Source organism: Limulus polyphemus, unplaced genomic scaffold (genome assembly GCF_000517525.1).
Source record: "Limulus polyphemus unplaced genomic scaffold, Limulus_polyphemus-2.1.2 Scaffold1414, whole genome shotgun sequence".
NCBI classification, from domain to species: Eukaryota; Metazoa; Arthropoda; class Merostomata; order Xiphosura; family Limulidae; genus Limulus; species Limulus polyphemus.
In genome coordinates this window covers 254,156-256,757 of record NW_013667024.1, presented here as the reverse complement: position 1 = coordinate 256,757, position 2,602 = coordinate 254,156, and the positions used below count along the sequence as shown (strand labels likewise).

At 30.9% G+C, this 2,602-nt stretch overlaps 1 protein-coding gene across 1 annotated transcript in view; it reads right to left on the bottom strand.

The window, feature by feature from the left end:
- Window positions 1-288: 288 nt before the first annotated feature.
- Window positions 289-2,602, bottom strand: part of LOC111086765 (apolipoprotein D-like) — a 9,032-nt gene continuing 6,718 nt past the window's right edge. The window contains exons 4-5 of the mRNA XM_022390956.1: window positions 1,919-2,017; window positions 289-643 (exon numbers count right to left, since the gene is read on the bottom strand). Of these exons, the coding sequence (XP_022246664.1) occupies window positions 513-643; window positions 1,919-2,017 (230 nt within the window). The 3' untranslated portion in view covers window positions 289-512. The remainder of the gene's footprint in view (window positions 644-1,918; window positions 2,018-2,602) is intronic.

Here is a 2,602-nt window from a genome sequence, read left to right as displayed (position 1 = left end):
TAAATTCAAATTTCTGATATGGCGAGAAAATGTTATTTTGAAAAATGAAACAAACATATTTTTTTATTTTTGAAATGTAATTTTTTTTACATGTAGAGCTATTACTTGACTTTTAAACAATTAAACATTTTAGCATTGATTAATTATTTTGATACAAAATGCGACTCGTATTGAATTCATTCTAAAACAGTTTATTCAAGTTGTCAAAGCATTTTGTGTTAATTATTCTATATGTGTTGAACAACAGAAAATAATGCGTGTTTAGAATTAAGCAAATCTGCAAACAAGTATCTAACTTTGATTCTAATGATGACTCGTTTTGAGACATCAGGAAAACTGGGCTGTTCGAGAATAAATTACAAGAGTGATATCCTGGTATTCCTCTCACGTATAGACACTAATATATTATATGTAAAGTATATTTTTGTTTACCAACCATAACATTTTCTAAAGCAGTACTGATAAAGCCACATATTTTATATACAAAACGTATTTTAATGTGGTCTTTTTAGTTATTTGAAGCAGTCCTGTTCGGTCTTCTTCAGTCCGGCTACGTCAATACCACGACTTTCAAGATCGTTTTTAATTCGAGTCAAAATATCGCCATCTAGTGTCGGTTTTCGAGAAAGTATCCACAGGATTTCTAAAAGAAAACGAAATTACAAAATAAATTAGTGACAGAGAATAAAACATCACATTACGAAATATGTTGTTTTTTCAGAATGTTGCTGAATAACTACGTCATTCGTTTTTACTGGTGATTTTGTTTGTTTGTTTGTAGTTAAGCGTAAAGCTACACAATCTGCCCACCACGAATATCGAAACCCGCTTTCTAGAGTTGTAAATCCGTAGACGTACCGCCGTGCCACTGGAGGGCTTTATGGTTGAATATCATGATAACTGATAATTTTGTGACCAAGCAATCAGTTATTTACAAACAAACCCAACTTAAGAGTCTAAAACTCAATTCAAAATATATAGGTTTGTAACAGTCTAAAATAAACACGCCGCTACAATCAGGATTCAACAACAAAATTATAATTTATTCCCAATAACGACACTTAGAAATTAATTCAACTCAATAAATTCAAATAAACAAATGCCTGGCCAGGAGCTCACACCAGTATTAATAAATAATTTATCATAAATAATAATAAATCAAGAATCATTAAACCAGGAAAAAGAGCCAGAAAGAAAACAAACCTAATTCCAAAGAAATATAGCAATTACAATATTCAGACAATAACTTTCAATATCAATAACAATATCGAGTAATAACTATACCCTTCAATAACTATCCCGTGACTCTCTCTTAGTGAAGGCAGGGTATTTATTCACTGAGTAGGTCACGAGAGTACATCTTCATGTGATCATAAATTTACATACTCTTCTGCTACATTAATATTATCTGTACGTCACCGCTAGGGAAGCAGGTGTCAGTTTTATCATACACACATGTGTATTTACTAAAAATACAAAATAGAAGGTGAATTAGCGTTTTAATGCAACAAAAAAGTCAAAGATAAACTAATCGATAGAAGGAAATAATGAATTACCGATCAACACAACCATAATTATAAAAAAATAGCCTTTGCTAGAGTGATTAAGTGCTGTCTGTCAAAAATGCACATTTTACCTCTAATTGGAAAGTATTAATACTTCTAACAGAAAATGTAAAGTTAAAAAAAGTTTGTGAACGGATTTTTTTTCTAAGTCATATCGACACTTATCCTGCACTGAGAATACCCGTATTATATATATATGTATTACAAATTAGGTATGTCTTTGAATTTAAAAAACACCTCAGGATTTTGTCTTATTAGTAATTCATATTGATTCCAGGTTATTTTAAATACAAGACAACTTAATTTAATTACTGTTACTTTAGTGTCATAGCTTAACGTTAGGCAAAACTCACCAAAATGGAACATATTTCGGGGAACGTCGTTGCAAGATATCACCAGCGAATACTGTTTGTAATCGGTGTCTAGCACCCAGTACTTAGACTTTATATTAACTGAAAAAAGTACAGAAATGTTAAGAGAAGAATCAAAATTACTTAATTCGACTTGTCATTTCTTTCTTTACAAAAATCTGTTCAGTGGTGTAGTTTTGAAACACATACATTTACATTCTTTCAATCCTTGCAGTTCTCCAGTTATTGCAAGCTGATACATTTTTACGGTACAGTTTCAGTTACTTTAGGTAGTCTTAAAAGTTCGGAAATAAACCTTGGTATGATTTCATGTAGTTCTTCAAAGTTCGGAAAACAAAAGTCAGTAAATGTCTTTTGGTACCTGTTTACAGTTCGTCTAAAAAAATCAGTGAATGACTTTTGATAGCTGTTTACAGTTTGTCTAAAAAATCAGTGAATAACTTTTGATAGCTGTTTACAGTTTGTCTAAAAAATCAGTGAATAACTTTTGATAGCTGTTTACAGTTTGTCTAAAAAATCAGTGAATGACTTTTGATAGCTGTTTACAGTTCGTCTAAAAAATCAGTAGAATTGTACTTTGATGTACTTAGTTACGAGTTCGTAACGTAAAAATGAGTAGTAATTCGTTACGTTTAGTACTAGTCTTAGGTTTAACGTAAGTTCCGG